At 39.1% G+C, this 17,288-nt stretch overlaps 1 protein-coding gene across 2 annotated transcripts; it reads right to left on the reverse strand.

Moving 5' to 3' along the window:
• Positions 1-4,407: 4,407 nt before the first annotated feature.
• On the reverse strand, positions 4,408-13,098 carry LOC121372670. 2 transcript variants are annotated; one of them, XM_041499116.1, is made up of 2 exons: positions 13,004-13,098; positions 4,408-5,631 (listed from the first exon to the last, which is right to left on the reverse strand). In XM_041499116.1, the coding sequence occupies exon 2, from the start codon at positions 5,619-5,621 to the stop codon at positions 4,467-4,469; it is 1,155 nt and encodes a 384-aa protein (XP_041355050.1). In that variant the 5' UTR covers positions 5,622-5,631; positions 13,004-13,098; the 3' UTR covers positions 4,408-4,466. The 2 variants fall into 2 exon arrangements, with proteins under 2 accessions (XP_041355050.1, XP_041355051.1); XM_041499117.1 differs by lacking the exon at positions 13,004-13,098 and adding an exon at positions 12,846-12,964.
• Positions 13,099-17,288: the final 4,190 nt, after the last annotated feature.

The raw sequence follows: 17,288 nt of genomic DNA on the forward strand, positions 1-17,288 counted from the left end.
TCTGTCTTCTTTAATAACCCTCTACTGGTGTCGTTAAACAAAATAAACATTAACGTTTCTTCAATAACCATTTTCTACAGCTGGTTCGTCATGACGGTTCGTGTTACTAAGATTACAAATACATGTAATTAGTTTGTTTTACGATACGATCTGTCCATTTTATTATACATTATTAGATATTGTGAGTTAAACAGTTGGATTCGTCTCCTTCATTGTCGTTCGTTATAACAACATTATTTTTATATCGGTGGTTTTGTTAAATTACTACATTTAGTAGCATAATAACTAAATATACGGCAAAACATAATAAGGACAGAATTTAATATTAGTGTGACGGAACATGCTCTTAATTTGTTTTCGCCTGTGGCGATATTAATTGTTTTAGAGGGCCGTGTGCAGTTCCAAATTGCACTTAAGCCCAGATGGGCAACTTGTTACGTGATACCTTTGCGCGACGGTCGTCTAATACACACCCAGCGCAGTTGTGGAGGCCATGTGGCTAGTAGTTACGTAATATCTCCGGTAGTGCTGTTTATGGCCAGGGGATTGCTCGCGGTTTGGCGACAGCCAGTCTGACGATCAGAGAAAAATATACCGGCGTGGTGGTTGTGGAAAATCCACATGATACGTGAGGTACCGCCTTGTACCCCCAGGCGATATTCGCTGTCTCTGAGAGTTTTGAATAAATAGCTAGGGTTTTAGAGATATCGAAAAAAGACATAGGAAGGCTCCAGGGGATCGTTGTCCGTCCACTGAACGATCTCTATTAGTTCAGACGGGACTTTGGTAAATATATATTTTCTGCTCTGTGTATAACCTTGATGTGATTGATGTGACTTTAAATATTTTAATACTGTATTATACCAATATTATTTTGACGGTGCTGCCGGTCATCTGACGCAGTAATCTGTAGGCTCACTGTCCTAAATAATTATAAAAAGCTTAACCAGTCATCCTAAAGGACCTAGGTAAACTGTAGGTTATTGTCTTTATTGTGATAGGTACCAGTATTAATTCTGTGTTACAGGGTTATTGAATGAGTAGTTAGGGTTAATTAAAAATTAACCAGTTAGGAATAGTGTTGTAATTCCTTTATTAATTAAGTTCCCCTGGAAGCGTTTCTCCATTATCGCACGTGTGTGTGTGTTAGCGTCTCTCAATTATCACACGTGTGGGTGTTGTGTCACGGTGAAGTGATTAGCATATTGTGTAAACTAGACACCTAGAGATTATCTAATTACGTGATCAGTTCTGGGTTGTTATTATTGTTGTTATTAATTAACTTCTGCGGCAGTACATTTGTCAGCGTAGGTTAATACAGATTCCAAAGTGTATTGTGTTTTTGTTGTGTTTTCTAGTGAACTAAACGTGCTATAATAATATATACTTTATATAAGATCTTATCTCTGATCATACCTAGACGAGCCACATTAGGGTATAACCGCCCGTTACAGAGAGATCTAATAGATATACAGTTAGGAGAGATATTTGGACAATCGTGTTTTATTCAGTTACGGGTATTATAGAATCCCCGTGACAGGAGTAGAAAATTGGGGCGCTCATCCCGGATCTGAAACGGGACATGCATATTTTAGAAAAGTATTGTTTGTAAATGGGGGCTTGTGACGGTACATGCTCTTAATTTCTTTTCGCCTGTGGCGATATTAATTGTTTTAGAAGGCCGTGTGCAGTTCTAATTGCACTTAGCCAGGTGGACCTTGTTACGTAATACCTCTGCGCGACGATCCTCGAGCTATACTTTCTAATACACACCCAGCCAGCTGCGGAGGCCATGTGGCGAGTAGTTACGTAATACCTCCGCGAGTGCGGTTTTTACAACCGTGATTTGGCGACGATGGCGACAGCCAGTCTGACGATCAGAGAAAAATATACCGACTCTGGGAGAGGTGGAATATCAGATGATAGGTGAGGTACCGCGGTGTACCCCCAGGCAATATTCGCTGTCTCTGAGAGTTTTGAATAAATAGCTAGGGTTTAGAGATATCGAGAGAACCTAAAAGGAAGGCTTCCCGGGAACGTTAGTCCGTTTGGACTTTGGTAAATATATTATTTCTGCTCTGTTGTATAACCTTGATGTGATTGATGTGACTTTAAATATTTTAATGCTGTATTATACCAATATTCTTTAGACAGTGTCTTCGGTCATCTGACGAAGTAAATCGTAGACTTATTGTTCTAACATTATACGAGTATTTGGTAATATAAAGCTTAGCCAGTAATCCTAGAGGACCTAGGTAAACTGTAGGTTATTGTCTTTATTGTGATAGGTACCAGTATTAATTCTGTGTTACAAGGTTACTGAATGAGTAGTTAGGGTTAATTAAAAATTAACCAGTTAGGAATAGTGTTGTAATTCCTTTATTAATTAAGTTCCCCTGGAAGCGTTTCTATATTATCGCACGTGTGTGTGTTAGCGTTTCTCAATTATCACACGCGTGGGTGTTTTGTCACGGTGAAGTGATTAGCATATTGTGTAAACTAGACCCTAATTAAGTGATCAGTTCTGGGTTGTTATTATTGTTGTTGTTATTAATTAAATACTGTGGCAGTACATTTGTCAGCGTAGGTTAATACAGATTCCAAAGTGTATTGTGTTTTTGTTGTGTTTTCTAGTGAACTAAACGTGCTATAATAATATATACTTTATATAAGATCGTATCTCTGATCATACCTAGACGAGCCAAAGCGGTTTTGAACTGCCCGTTACAGAGAGATCTAATAGATATACAGTTAGGAGAGATATTTGGACAATCGTGTTTTATTCAGTTACGGGTATTATAGAATCCCCGTGACAGGGCTTTATAAATTAATTTTACAAATTAACTAGAAGTAGCAACGTTGTTCACTAGAAAATTAATTAATAATAAGTGCGTCATATCTAAACATGGATAAGAATTTGCTGGATAGGCCTACGCTCAGTGTAGTGGAGATTAAACGAGCACGTAAGGCCGCGTTAGTTGAAATCGCGGGTGAACGAGAAATTGATTTAACATCAGCTAAAACCTTAGGATGTATAAGGACAATTATTATCCAGGAAGTTTTTGGTGATAGTCCTGTTATGGAAGACAGTGAGATTGTTCCAGAGATAGAGATAAATGAGTTAAGTGTGGAACAACAATTAGCTTTTAAAAAGCTTGAGTACGAAAGAGAAGAACGTGCATTAGATAGAGAGAGATAGAGAGAGATAGAGAATATAGAGAGAGAGATAGAGAGAGAGAGAGAGAGAGAGAGAGAGAGAGAGAGAGAGAGAGAGAGAGAGAGAGAGAGAGAAGAGAGGGATAGAGAGAAAGAAGATAGAGAGGGATAGAGAGAGGGAGAGAGAAAGAGAAGATAGAGATAGAGAAAAAGAAGATAGGTGATTAGCATATTGTGTAAACTAGACACCTAGAGATTATCTAATTAAGTGATCAGTTCTGGGTTGTTATTATTGTTGTTATTAATTAACTTCTGCGGCAGTACATTTGTCAGCGTAGGTTAATACAGATTCCAAAGTGTATTGTGTTTTTGTTGTGTTTTCTAGTGAACTAAACGTGCTATAATAATATATACTTTATATAAGATCTTATCTCTGATCATACCTAGACGAGCCACATTAGGGTATAACCGCCCGTTACAGAGAGATCTAATAGATATACAGTTAGGAGAGATATTTGGACAATCGTGTTTTATTCAGTTACGGGTATTATAGAATCCCCGTGACAATTAGGTATAACAATTATTCAGGAGCGGATGCAGAGTTCTATCCTGTGCTAGTTTCGATTAAGTAAACTAGTTTTGGAGTGGCAGTCCTCTTTGAACAGTGTAGGAAGGATGTATTGTCTAGTAAAGGAACTCCTCAAGAGTGGCTGTCCTTCTATAGACGAGATACTAGATATTGATTCATGGATTTAACCACAAATTTACTAAATGGCCATTCGACTCTACGTTGTGCAGGGGTACGGTTTTGATTATGAATAACACTCAAGGCTGGCATTTATCATAGTTTGACACCCAATAGCCGATGTAATTTTCGTGCTGGTTAAACATCCATCCATTCATTCATTCATTTTTGATTATGGATAACGGTTTTGTTCAGATTGTAGGTCCCCACTAAACACAGCATCTTCTCCTGGGTCTGCGCCTGATTATATTCCTTTCACGAGTCAGACCCAGGTGGGCGGTCTTGAACCTTAATTGGAAATAGTCCACCTCTGCATCTTTTTGACAATATAACAATAACAATACAGCAACGACAACAATAATTTTACAAATACCTTGACTGGCATGTGCTACTAACTAAACAATGTACTGAGGTGTCCTCAAACATTTCTTATTAACTATGCACTTAAATTTTTTTTAAAATAAAGTGATTATTACAGATTTCTTCAAAAGAACATGACAAGTAAATAACTAAATTAGCATTTTATTCGTAATAAATAATTAATTAATTAAAATTGTAAAATGTTTCAGCATTGTTCCTCGGTTTCCTCGGGATCGTATTGTCTTTCAGGACGAATCAGCTTCTTGACCTTGTTCTTCAGCTGTCTGCTGTGTTCCAGCAGACGACGAGTCTCGGACCGCCTGTTCTGCATCTCAGCCATGATCCCAGCCACCGTGGTGCGCCCAACCGCTGGCGAGCGCCCGTACAACTCGTACTTCGTTAGAGCCGTTTTCGGTCGCTTCCGTCCGTATTCCTCACCGGGAAGGAGTGCATATGGGTCAGCAATGGTCGGCCGCCTGGTTTGCCAAGGCAAGTCACTGGCCACTTGTCCAAAAATGGAACTCCTGCGTATTGTTACGGCAGTCTGTGGCCGTTTCGAAATCCCTTTATTTGGCGGTATGGAATGAGTGAAACGTTCTTGAGATACAGTTTGTGGTCGAGGTGGTAATATTATGTTTCTGATTACTGGTACGTCTTGAATGTTTCTGTTACTTACTCCGTCGCCATACGCTAGACTAGATGATCTGTTCCTAGACCGAAGGAGCAGGGTATCTGGGACTAGAGACACTCTGCGTATACCTTGAGAAACACCCGATACTGGCCGACTCCTTCTGTTGTCTTTACTAGAACCAGAGGTCTGGCAAACTCCTTCTGCAATATTATACATTGTTCTGTTGGAATTCATATCGGCAGGGTTAGGTACAATTAAAATGCCTATCTTTCGGTGTCTTTCTTGCTTTCGTCGTCCCTTTCCGTAAGCTTGTAATATGTCATCAAGGACAGTAATGCAGGTCATCTCTGCACGTTTTTCTGGAAAACAATATTCAGATTGCGGTGAGTAGCTCCTCTTCTGACGATGACAGACATTTTGCTCTTCTGCGTTATTCGAGGAATGGTCGTTATCCATTACGTCGACAGGCATCACGGACACTCGCCTGCACCTCAGTCTAGGGTCTTTAGCCATGGCCCTGGTGTCCGGCTGGTCGTACTCGTTGAGCCCCACCCACGTGTTGGAGAGGTTGGCCAAGAAGACGCTGCAGTCCCTCTGAGATTCAAGGATCTCCTTCTGGGCAGCCTTGTGTTCATTCTCCATAATCTTCAGCTTCACGTCAACCTGTCGCTGCAGAATCCTGTTCTTGTGTCGCATCAGTCGCTCGGTCATGCTCATGTCTGACGTCATTTTGACTTGCCTGAAATACACACGAGATTAACGTAAAGGTGATGTCTAACATCAGAAGGGCAACAGAATGTGCATGACCTGTGTAAAATGTAAATGCTTGACTTGACTTTAGAGTTTTTTCATGTTCATATTCCACGAAGGTTTCGAGCATGTCTATCCCGACTTTATTAAATTTTGATGCACATTCCAAATAAAAATAATACATACAGAGCTCTAGGATTTTATTTTTATTTTTTTATTTTTGGTCGCAAGAAAGATCGGGCTATCTAAATTTAAATAAACTATAGTATTTATCCTTACAATTAATTGCCCCTTAGACTAAAAAGAGAGGGGGATGTTGGCTAGGAGGGGGGGGGGGGGGGCAGTCACCCGCGCCCAGGAAGTTTTGTTATTGGTTGGGATTAAGAAAGAAGGAGGGGCATAAATCGTATCGGGAACGTTGGCGTGGACGGCAGCATGGGGGGAAAAGGGGGGGGGGGGCAAGGTTGTCCCCGGACCAATGTAAATACGCAGATTTTGAGTAAATGTCAGTTGAATATACACATATTTCGAAATAGATATTTACTAATAACAACACAACACGAGTGTATGCAAATCAGACGTATTTTTATGGATTGTTTTATCACCACAGGCTAGACTAACTGTTTTATTGTTGGGCTCAAGTAGATCGTTATTAGAGACTAGAGGCACCTTTTGTAGACCACTAATGACACTTGATACATAATGACTCTTACACCAACATCTGAAGTAGTGTAGTCTGTTTACGTTTTGCTTTGATTAAACAAAGAAGATTACAAAGACAAAGAGAAGATATTTATGATAACAAAAGCAAGACACGAACGGATAAACTGAAATACATTGGATTCACTCAGGAAAATGTTAGTATAGGGAACTCGCAAAAGAAAATGGCCGAGTTAAGTACTAGTATATGACGCGTAGAAGATTTGAATTATCAAAAGGAGATAGACAGTATGGTACCATTGAAGCAAGACGATTTGTTTTCTCCAGAAACTATAATATTTGGGTGGGAGGGGGTTCAAGCAGTTATTTTTGGTACCATTGAAGCAAGACGATTTGTTTTCTCCAGAAACTATAATATTTGGGTGGGAGGGGGTTCAAGCAGTTATTTATGGTACCATTGAAGCAAGACGATTTGTTTTCTCCAGAAACTATAATATTTGGGTGGGAGGGGGTTCAAGCCGTTATTTATGGTACCATTGAAGCAAGACGATTTGTTTTCTCCAGAAACTATAATATTTGGGTGGGAGTGGGTTCAAGCAGTTATTTATGATGTCTGAAGTGTGTGCTGAGATACAGACACCCGGGTTAAAGTTCTAAGTGAGCCGCCCCATCGCATCTGATGCGTGAGCTCTCCCACGAAGCTACATGCCTCTCCCAGGCTAATCAAGTATGCTGCCTGTTGTATCCTAAATGTGCAGGGCGGTTGGCCTATTAGGCTATATCTGGTTCCAGCCAGTGCTCCACAAGTGGTGAAACAAAGGACGTGATATGTACTATCCTGTCTGTGGGATGCTGAATATAAAAGATCCCTTCTCCCACCCACCCCAACCCCTTTCTCTGTCCTGGACGGAGGGTTCGGAAGCGCAAATAAAAGATCGCTTGCTGCCTGTCGTAAAAGAGTAGCCTATGTGGCGACAACGGGTTTCCTCTAAAAACAGTGTCAGAATGACCATATGTTTGACGTCCAATAGCCGATGATAAGATACAAAATCAATGTGCTCTAGTGGCGTCGTTAAATAAAACAAAGTTTACTTTTTAGGGGACGGAGGAGCCGAAATGGGCTGACACCCGAGCCAATAACAGGCGTGTGCTACAACAGCTTGCTCTGAATGTGCACGTTAAACCCTGACCTAATCCAAAGGAGTAGTCCATTGCATGTCGGAGGCAGGTTTCCTCTCTCATCCTCTGTGTGGTCCTCGACTACATGTCCGACGCCATATAACCGTAATCTGTTGAGTGTACCGTTAAGTACAGGAGCGGGACGTAGCTCAGTGGTACAGCGCTCGCCTGATGTGTCGGTGGGCTCATTGGGCTATTTCTCGTTCCAGCCAATGCTCCACAAGTGGTGTAACAAAGGCCGTCTGTGGGATGGTGCATATAAAAGATCCCTTGCTGCTAATCGAAAAGAGTATTCCATGAAGTGGCGACAGCGGGATTCCTCTCTCAATATCTGTGTTTTCGTCGTTAGTACGTCGTTAAATAAAACATTTCCTTCCTTCGTTAAATAAAGCATTCCTTCCTTCCTTCCGAATGAGCAACTTTGGGTCCAGTTTTTTGAAGGAATGAAAGGTTGCATGTAGCAGCAGTAAATTTGGCCACATAATATATTAGCATGGTTGTCAATATGTTTAAACTACCATTTCGTTGTTGGGTACCGTAAAGACCAGGGGCCTAATTCACTAAACACTCGTAACTTTGCGATCTCGCACTGCAATGCTAAAAGACTTACAAAGAGGATGCTTTGTTGTCTAGCAGAGCCTAAGAGACCTTTGTGAATTAGGCCCCAGTATAATAGTGTGGTTGGTTGTAAATTATTCTGGTATGCTGTGCGGATTGTGTTGCCTGCCCCCACTCACACCACCCAGATGATCCTTTTTGGACCACCCCTTGTTACATTAGCCTTGAAATGAAAAGGAACACAGTGGTTACAGCCGCATAATATTATGTTGCTAGTAATCGTAGGCTATTTGGGTCACAAATATGGTGTCATACATATGATAATCTCTACACGTGTACTAGTACACTGAGAGACATAAATAACGCAATGACAAACAACTGTATATTTTCTTATAGAAATGTCAGACCGGCCTCGGTGGCGTCGTGGCAGGCCATCGGTCTACAGGCTGGTAGGTACTGGGTTCGGATCCCAGTCGAGGCATGGGATTTTTAATCGAGATACCGACTCCAAACCCTGAGTGAGTGCTCCGCAAGGCTCAATGGGTAGGTGTAAACCACTTGCACCGACCAGTGATCCATAACTGGTTCAACAAAGGCCATGGTTTGTGCTATCCTGCCTGTGGGAAGCGCAAATAAAAGATCCCTTGCTGCCTGTCGTAAAAAGAGTAGCCTATGTGGCGACAGCGGGTTTCCTCTAAAAACAGTGTCAGAATGACCATATGTTTGACGTCCAATAGCCGATGATAAGATAAAAAATCAATGTGCTCTAGCGGCGTCGTTAAATAAAACAAACTTTACTTTTTATAGAAATGTCATAACGTATATATTAAGCATGTGGACAAATGGCATATTGGTAACAGCTGTATTTAAAACCAGATGTTTGTTGAAATCGGCGGGGGGGGGGGGGGGGGGGGGGGTTGGTGCGTTTGAAGCAAAACAATACCCATATATCTTGGTGTTTATTTCAGTAACACAGCACTGCATAATCGTTTTGCACCTGTATTGCATTCACTCGTCTCCGTCTAAAAGCAACCGGGTTTATTGTTGGCTTAACATTGGACTGCTGGTGCTCCCTTGCACTTGCCAGTGCAGGCGTCCTTTCTCTAACCCCCCCCCCCCCCCCCAACTCTTTCCTGTGTCCAGGATAGGCGTGTGCTACAACAGCTTGCTCTGAATGTGCACGTAAACCTCTTTCACTTCACTTGTTGGCTTTTTGTTTGTTGGTGGGGGTTTTTTTGTTGTTGTTGGGTTGTTGTTTTTTTTGTGGGGGGGGGGGTTGTTTTCTGTTTACTAGAATTTGTTCCATATCTCAATAAGTAATGCTAAAAAAATGCAACTGTTTTATTTGTGAGGGTTTTTTGTGGGGGGTTTTTGTATTTCAAATAGATTTTATTCCTTTTTTTCGATTTGAACAATATCTTCTTTCAGTTACAGTTGTTATGAACACGTCTTTTATCCGCATGCTTAATATGTAGGATATGGTAGTTCCAGGGCCGTAGCTAGCTGGGGGGGGGGGGGGGGGGGGAGGAGAGAGAAAACAATCCGGAAAGCATTATAGAAACTTAAAGAAAATTCTCTTCTTAACTGTTTAAGGAGTTTTAGACTATTAACTACGCAGTTGCCCCCCCCCCCCCCCCAACAAAAACTCCTAACTACGGCCCTGAGTTCTATATCGGTGAAATAAAACACCCCTTGCGTTATTTATACCTATCAAGTGGCGGGATGTAGCCCAATGGTAAAGCGCTCGCTCGTCATTTAGCTACTGCACCACGACTGGTATATCAAAGGCCGTGCTAGCCTGTCTGTGGGATAGTGAATATAAAATATCCCTTGCTATTCATAGAAAAATGTAGCGGGTTTGCCCTCTAAGACTATAAGTCAAAAATTACAAAATGTTTGACACCCAATAGCCGATGATTAATAAATCAATATGCTCTAGTGGTGTCGTTAAACAAAATAAACCTTTTTTTATATACCTATCACTATATTAAAAAAAACCCGCCCTGTTGGCGGATTAACAAAAGTTAACAGTAGCTTAATTTTGTCTGATTATAGTGAAGTGACACCAAATTTATTTATTGAAGAGAAAACGATTAGTTTTGTTTTTTTGTGGATTTGTGTGATGGCCAAGTTTATAGTACTGATTATAACAATGAAGGTCTGCATTATCCGACTCAGAAATTATGACATTGGACCAAATGATGCTTGAATAACGGAATTGTTTCAATCAAAATTAAAACGTACGGATATTGAATTAATTATCAATAATTGTGTATATAAATCAAGTTAACATATTGTATTACGTAATATTGTGAAATAGTCTTTTGATGCTTTCTCTTCTCTGTTTCAACATTTTACAATATATCTTAACTAATAACGAGTTTGACATCAAAATAATAGCGTGTGGTATGTTTTCCGCGTGGAACTCGTCGATGTAATCTTATGACTATTATGATTTCATTTATACATGTGTAACAGAAAAATCAACTTCCACTGAGGGGATTCGAACCACGGACTTTCAGAACGAGATTCCAGCGCTCTACCAACTGAGTTAATATTTCGCTATTACCTCAGTTGGTAGAGCGCTCAACTTTCGTACTGAGAGTCCGTGGTTCGAATACCCTCAGTGGAGGTTCATTTTTCTATTACATAATTATGTTTTCTTTTATCGAATATTACCAAGTTATCCTACAAGTCAATATTAGTAGGTAAATTAATAGCATAAATTATTACGTGTTTGACAAGTCGGTGTAATATATGTATGTTATAGCGGCAGAAATTAAAAATCGGACGAAATACATTCTCTATTCATATAGCTGGCGCTGCACAGAATAAGACCACAAGTAACGTAAAATATATAAAATGGCAATTGTCCATAATTATACACCAAATTTGCCTTAGCACAAATATAATTATATTTTTGAAGAATTGCAAAATACCTTGTCAATTGATGATCAAGAAATAAAATCCAAGGATCTGCGTTGAGTTTGTATGAAGCACTACTATGTTTTAATACTATAGACTTTTCCAACTTTTAATATTACAATATACATGTGGTTACATTTCCTTGCTTAGAATATGAATATAGATGTACATCCAATGCATTTCTGGTCATACTGTTTACTAATATAGTAGTTCAACAACTTCACACATAACAATTATTCTTGTCTTCCTACTGCGAAACGGAATGCATATTGTAGTTATTGACCTGATAGTTTAACGGTTTAAAGCATTTTACGTTTCGTGAACCATGTATATTACATGTGAGTCAAGTAATCCACTCTATCTTTGAATGACTAGAATGGAATCGTCCCTTTAAAAATACTAATCCATCAATGAGTGAAGTTTGAAGATGATGGTAGGCTTTGTAGTCACTGCGGGTCTCGGGGTGTCATGGGGTAGTCAAACAGCGAAAGAAAAGAAGAAATGATTCAATTTAGTAATTAACGTATACAACTTCGTACGCAAAACAATTTGTTAAATAGCCTATTCAATTTTGGGGTTGTTTTTATCTCAAAGCGTTCAGTATTTATTTACCAAACGCTGTTATTTTTTATTGTTTGTTGTTGGGTTTTTTTCCAACCCAAAACACACCAAAGGAAAGATTAAACAGTTATTGATACCGTTACTTACTGCAGCTGTCCTGGATTTACGACCATTCTTACGAAGCTTTGTAATCGTAGACCTAGGTTAAAAATATCAGTAGTTGTATTCGTACGAGTGATTGGAGAAAATATATCGTATATAGACGATGACAGTAACTAATATGTAACAACGTATTACCACCTCAGTCATTAACAGAACATTAATTATAAAATACTAATTAAAACATTTTTAAAATCTACCTACCCGGTGTTTGGAAATCCTTCAGGACTTAGCTATGATGCACATATAAGGCAGAAGACACTTTTATAAGCGTAGACATTACCAATCCTACTGTTCAGAATGTTCTCCCACCTAAAACGTCATGGTTATTTCGTTACATACCTATTACGTTATTAGATTTAATATTTCCAGTACAAGTACTGCAAGTTAAAAGGTCATCGAATATATACTAATATAATTGTATTAACAAGCAAGTCTTTGAAGTAGGCGGCTTTGTTATTTTTCAATAAATATTTCGTTCAGCGTTGTATCCTTTCAAATTTCGCATGTACTAATGTTGTGAAGATATGTCACGTGTTGAGAATAAATCCGCGAATGCTATAACCGATAAATGGCTATACACGCTGCCGCTGTCACTGGGGAAATGGCGTGTAATAGTCAACACCACAAATGTTTAATACACTTCTTCTTTTCCGAGTATTCAATACACCGTGCCCAGTCAACCGAGGTAAGTCCTAAAATATACACATCAAAAACCGTCTAGTAAAAACTCGCTTTGATTTATTTGAACAGTTGTCTTTTTCATACCTCACATTAATCAAACTTACGCCTACATATTATCATATCAACAGTTTTGCTTCTTGGGCGGTTGGAAGGGTAGGGTACGGGAAATAAAGTGATCGTGAAATGGTATAGAAATAGGACTTAATTCAATTAATTTATTGACTGTTATTTAACTATGGGGAACTTTAATAAAATATGAATTAAATTAAACAGAATTAAATACCGGTATGCAAAATTATTTATTTATTTATTTATTTTAATTTACAAATTATTAATACACATGTATGCCAAAACAATTTAGATATGAGAAAACTGATTTTTGTAGGCATATACACTATACAACCGCTGGCTGTTGTGGTTGTTGTTGTTGTTGTTTAAATATTATTTTTAAATTATACACAGTGTAGCACAACCTACCTGAACGTGTGTAGCCTGTATGTGAAATGTTCGGACTAGTTTGCCCAGAGACCCACACGTGATCTGTCTCCCCCTTCTGACGAGCGAAAGTAAATCAATAGGTAGTCGCTTTAACGGAATGTTTATCTAGCGAGTATGAGACAATCAATCGTACTTACAGATCTCACTTCAGCTAGACTCAGGGTTTTTCGTCAATTTAATCTCCCGAAGATCGTAATCTATACAGATAATAACCCGTACTGGCTGCTTTTTTAAAACTGAACCTAAATCTTACGTCAAGTGCAGGCCATTGCTCGTATTGCGACCTCATACTCGCGTGTGTCTGCCCCTTTTTTTCTACAAGTGTATACACTTCATTTCTTTAGATTTCATTTTCAGAAGAGATCACATGGCGGGACCAGGCACTAAAGTAATGTGTTCCAGGGGCAATTAGTTACGGTGGCTTAATGCTCCAAACGCCATAATAAGTGTCTGTGTGTGGGTAGGGTTTTGTTTATTTCTGATATTGTCAAATTATTTAAGTTTAATAAGTGGGTAGTCCTTGTTTCACGGTCATTAGGTCATGTGTGGCATAACGGTTAATGCGTATGAAAAGTGAGTGAGCTAACTGAGAAATCCGGGAACCCAGTAAAAGAGTTACAGTTTGTTTTGTTTATCGACTCCACTAGAGCACATTGTTTTATTTATCATTGGCTATTGGATGTCAAATATTTGGTAATTTTGACATACATTCTTAGAGACAAGACCCGCTACATTTGTGTTCCATCAGTAGCATGTTACTATCCCACAGACAGGATAGCACATATATCACGGCTTTTGATATACCAGTCGTGGTGCACTGGCTAGAATAATTACGTTTAACTATGATATCTGATGCTCACGAAGTTAAAGTTAGTTTATTTGGTTTCACTACACGACTAGAGCACACTGTTTAATTAATCATCGGCTATTGAATGTCAGACATTGGTAATTCTGACACGTAGTATTCATAGGAAACCCGCTACATATTTTCATTAAAAAAGGGATCTTTTATGTGCATTTTCCCACAGACAGGACCGCATATACCACGGTTTGATATACCAGTCATGGGGCACTCGAAGATGAAATATACGAAACAACAAAAGCTCTCACAAATAGAGCAGTTATTGAAGTTTAAGTGTTAGGAATAAATAAATGTAATAAATGTAATAAATAAATAAATAAATAGTAAATAACTAAATATCCCTACCTGTAGTGAAAGATCCCTTAAGCGGTGCTGAGGTGACGTTATACGTAGGTCTTGTCTTAAGATACAAAACATAAAGTGTGGCATTGTGTTGTGAGTAAATTCCGTCGATATACGAAGTCTCACTTGTGATCAATTGATTTGTCAATAGATCGTGTGGAAAAATCTTAACATGAAACAATCTTCCGACTACTGCACCAACCAACATGTACAACAGACCGCAACGTTCCTTTCAGAACGAAAGTAGCCATTAAAAAACAACCCCACGATAATGACACCACAAATAATAAACTACCAGGAAGACTTCTATGTTTTCTTCGTCTACAATACGTGAGAGAGAGAGAGAGAGAGAGAGAGAGAGAGAGAGAGAGAGAGAGAGAGAGAGAGAGAGAGAGAGAGAGAGAGAGAGAGAGAGAGAGAGAGAGAGGGGGGATGAGAGAGGGGGAGAAAAGAAGAAGAACAACAACAAAATTATTCTTAATCTATTCTGGAAAATCAGTCTTCTTCGTAGGTTCACTGGAAAACTATGTGCATTTAAATAATTATTGTATCGTGTATCATTGTATACCGTGATAGACATGAGTGTATTCATTTACTTGTTGTGTTTGTGAAGAATGCGTGATGATAGGTATTATTAAGATACCTGTTGAGATTCTGAGAACTAAACACGAGATCCAACACAACAAATTACTTTGATAAGGTTTTCTTTTGTCATCTAGTGAAACACTATTAGTTTGACAGATACATGTACAAAATACATTTCCTTATCAGTCATTCCAAGGAATGTTCAATGAAAAAACAAACACAAAGATAGATCTGTGACATAACCACACAATAATTGTAATCAAAACATGTTGATGTTGTTGGTGATAGTGGGGGCAGTGATTATGATATGATTATGAAATATAAGTATTAATAATCAAAAATATGAGGCTGAAATAAAATTAAAATCTCACTTTTTCATAGTTTTCTTTGTTTATTCGTTCATTCATTCATTCATTCATTCATTCATTCATTCATTCATTCGTCCACCCATCTACTTACCTATCCACTGATTCATAAGATAATTACAAATGATCGATTTATTTATCAGTGAACTTCTAAAATTAACAGAGGAATGATTTATGATGTATTTTTTTGCTGGGGTTTTTTCAAGCGTAATATTTAAATAGGTATATCAGCAATGCATTTAAAATGCATGACGTAAATTATTGCCACTGTCTTATTAGCATAAATAAATTATGTGTAACAAAACAAAAAAAACTATAGCTATTAAGACGGAACGTTTTAAAGATTTATGTGATGGTATTTAATAGATTATTCCTGTTTGTTTTGAAATCAAATACATCCTGGTTGTCCGGTGGTTGTCATTAGCCATGCGTCGATATGTCGTGCTTGATTCAAAACCCCGACGTGACGGGGCGGGGACAATACATAGCTATTGAACTACTTGATTTCGGGGCAACGGAACCACGAGTCAATACACGAGGAAATGTAAGTCATATCGATCCCCATTGAAACATGCACGATCAGCGAGCAACAATCGTTGGAAGGAAGAAAGCGTTGGTGTGTGTGTGTGTGTGTGTGTGTGTGTGTGTGTGTGTGTGTGTGTGTGTGTGTGTGTGTGTGTGTGTTTCTATGCATGCATGCATGTGTTTCTGTGTGTGTGTGTGTGTGTGTATGTGTTTCTATGCATGCATGTGTGTTTCTGTGTGTGTGTGTGTGTGTGTGTGTTTATATGCATGCATGTGTGTGTGTGTTTCTGTGTGTGTGTGTGTTTCTGTGTGTGTGTCCGTCTCTCTCTCTCTCTCTCTCTCTCTCTCTCTCTCTCTCTCTCTCTCTCTCTCTCTCTCTCTCTCCGTGTGTGTGTGTGTGTGCGCGCGCGCGCGTGTGTGTGTGTGTGTATATGTGTGTGTGTGCAGTAAAACCCCACGTAATGATCACCCCGGTTCTAAGACCACGCCGCTATAAATACCAATATTTTAAAGACCGGAATATTTCCGTATTGGTTTGTAGTAAAAGTACCCCGCTATTACGACCACCCCGCAGTTACGGAGCACGACCAGAAAAGTCTGACTCAATTGTCGTTTTTAGTACATTTGGACACCCACAAATGCGACCACGCATTTACTTATTACGTCACATAAGCGACAAACAATAAATAACGTGGTTAAATAGTGCCTAGTTGTCCGCGCTATGGTGTTAAAGTTAACTGCAGATATATTTGTTGCTCGAACTAGCAATTAAATAATCTTATATTTATGTAGTTCGATAGGCAAAAAAAAAAAAAAAAAAAAAAAAAAATATATATATATATATATATATTTATATATATATATATATACACACACACACACACACATACATACATATATATACACATATATATATATATATATATATATATATATATATATATATATATATATATATATATATATATATACTGAAGGCCAAAAGAAACTTTACCATTTTCAATTTGGAATTTAAGAAAAAATGAATTGTTTTTAAAAAGTAACTCAATCCAAAACACATAGCCCAAACACAACAATAATGTATGCAGAAAATTATACCCCCCACTGCACGTTTTGGGTGGAACACACAGAAAAGTGAAAAACTCGTGCACTGTGAACAACAGCAATTGCACGTGAAATAAGGGTATAAAAAAGGTTTAGACGGCATGTCAGACATCCACACAGATAAAAAAAAAAAGCCCACCATAGCCACGACCGACACCAGAACAACGCGAGAGAGCCCTGGGTATGATACAGATGGGAGCCACTCATGCCCACATCGCCAGAACCTTCGGTTGTTCCCGTGTTACTGTTACAAATTTGATGCAACGCTACAGGCAAACAGGGCAGACATCAGACAGGCCAAGAACAGGCAGACCCAGGGTGACTTCGCCCTGTGATGACTGGTACTTGTGTACCTTACATCTACTAAGTCGCTTCCTGACAGTGACGTCATCAGCAATGAATGCCTTAGGTCACAGGGTTATTAGACAGACAGCGGCCAGGCGACTCAGGACTCGTGGAATAAGGGCTTACAGACAATATAGAGGACACTTACTGACACCACAACATCGTCGTTTGAGATTGACATGGGCTAGGACTGTACGACGTTGGCAGCGACGTGATTGGCTGCGGGTTCTTTTCACTGATGAAAGCCGGTTCCGTTTGTTCAGAGTTGATGGAAGACAGCGTGTGTACCGCCGT

This window comes from Gigantopelta aegis, chromosome 4, assembly GCF_016097555.1.
Source record: "Gigantopelta aegis isolate Gae_Host chromosome 4, Gae_host_genome, whole genome shotgun sequence".
Lineage (NCBI taxonomy): Eukaryota > Metazoa > Mollusca > Gastropoda > Neomphalida > Peltospiridae > Gigantopelta > Gigantopelta aegis.